Raw genomic sequence first — 1,606 nt, forward strand, 5'->3', positions numbered from 1 at the left:
GAAGCGGGCTCTGTGCAGGGCACGGAGAGGCGCTGTTGGAGAGTGGCACCAGCGCCAGGTGTGAGTGTGAGGATGAGGAGGGCTCGGAGCAGCCCCAGGTGTGAGCTGTGAGGATGAGGAGGGGCCGGCTCCTGCCGGGAGGAGGCTGTTTGAGGGGGAGGGTTTGCCGCAGCTCCCTTTTGCACGGTGCTGTTGGGGTTTATGGGGGGCTCCCGGGGCTGTCTCATGGAAGGACGGTGAGAGCTCCTCACGGGGTCTGGGGGAACACCAGGATACGCGCTTGGATACGTGGAGCGTCGCTTAAAGGAGGTGCCGAGAGACAAAGCTTTGTGCCGGCAAGCAGCAGCCGAACAGGTGAGCCCGTGTGGATTTGGAGCGGGGACTTTTGTCCTTTCCCTTCTCAATTTCATCTTGCCAATCCCTCCCCGGTGCCCCGAGCAACAGAAATGGACCTTTTGAAGACAAAAGAAATTAAGGAGAGGGAAGCAGCTACTTTTCTTTTACCGTCCGTGTTTGAACTGGGGGGGACCTGCCTTCACTTGTGGTTTTAAGGCTGTTGATTGAAGGAACACCTGCCTTTTCCAGGCTGTTAGGGGTATCACAGGGGCGACAGGGAATCCCTGCGTTCTATTTGAAGTGAATTGGTAAATATTGTTGTGGTATTACGAGTTTGATTTGAAAGTAGCCACCCCATTTTCATCATCCCAAGGTTTAAATTGAGGGGGCAGCCCTGGTGTCCCTCCTTTTCAAGGGTTTGAATTGAGGTCAAAATCCCCCTTTCCCCATCATTTGAAGGCTTTCATTTGAGGAACCCCCCTTTCTTTTCTGCTGTTACTGGGGATGAAATGGAGAGGGAGAACACATTTATTCGCCCTTGCTGAAGCGAGGTGAGCCCCGCCTGCGGCGTCAGTTTCGGGGTTCAGTTGCGGGAACCTCCAGCTCTGGCAGCGTTCGCAGGGTCGCAATCGGGCTGTGCCGCTGCATTTGAGGGCGCTTCTTGTGCCCGTGGCCCGGCACCGAACGTTCTCGCTCGGGAGCCCTCCTGGCACCGCCGGGGCACTCGCTGAGTTGGCCGGGGAATTTGGCGCGGCCGGGCCGCCGCGGCAGTGCCGGTGCGAGCCGTGCCGGAGCCGAGCGGAGCTGTGCCGGGCCGGCGGGCGGGAGAGGCGGCCCGGGCGCCGCGCTGGCCCGACCGGTGCCGGCCGCTCTGCCCGCTCCGGGCGCGGGGCTCGGGCGCCGCCGGGGCCCCTTGGCCCGGTGCCGGCCCCGCCGGGCAGGGGGAGCGGGCGGGGGTCTCCTGCGTGCCCGAGGAGCCGCTGTCCTGCCGGGAGCCGCGCTCCGCCCGGTGCCGGGAGCGCGGGCTTCGATGTCTGGAAGTTCTTTCATGTCGTGGTTTTGAGGCGGTTTTTGGGAATCGATTGCATCGGTTTGTTCTGTTTGCAGTCGGTGGGTGCTAAGGGGTAGGGTGTTCTTCCTGAGTGTTCTGGATCTCGGTTCGGGTGGTGACGATAAAGGTTTGTTTTGAATTGAGTTTTGTTATCGGATATTTTTTTGCCGGGTATTATGTTTTTAAAGGTGTACAATGTTTTTCGGGTCATAGCATGAA

The 1,606-nt window shown here is 59.7% G+C and overlaps 1 protein-coding gene across 1 annotated transcript; it reads right to left on the bottom strand.

The window, feature by feature from the left end:
* Positions 1–55: 55 nt before the first annotated feature.
* LOC127061033 (uncharacterized) lies at positions 56–1,547 on the bottom strand. Its single transcript, XM_050986921.1, has one exon. The coding sequence runs from the start codon at positions 1,384–1,386 to the stop codon at positions 907–909; it is 480 nt and encodes a 159-aa protein (XP_050842878.1). The 5' UTR covers positions 1,387–1,547; the 3' UTR covers positions 56–906.
* Between the last annotated feature and the right edge of the window lie 59 nt (positions 1,548–1,606).

Source organism: Serinus canaria, chromosome Z (genome assembly GCF_022539315.1).
Source record: "Serinus canaria isolate serCan28SL12 chromosome Z, serCan2020, whole genome shotgun sequence".
NCBI lineage: Eukaryota > Metazoa > Chordata > Aves > Passeriformes > Fringillidae > Serinus > Serinus canaria.

What these genes read in the sequence shown, in the direction of transcription:
- LOC127061033 (XM_050986921.1), bottom strand. Translation starts at nt 1,386, where the DNA reads ATGAAAGAACTTCCAGACATCGAAGCCCGCGCTCCCGGCACCGGGCGG.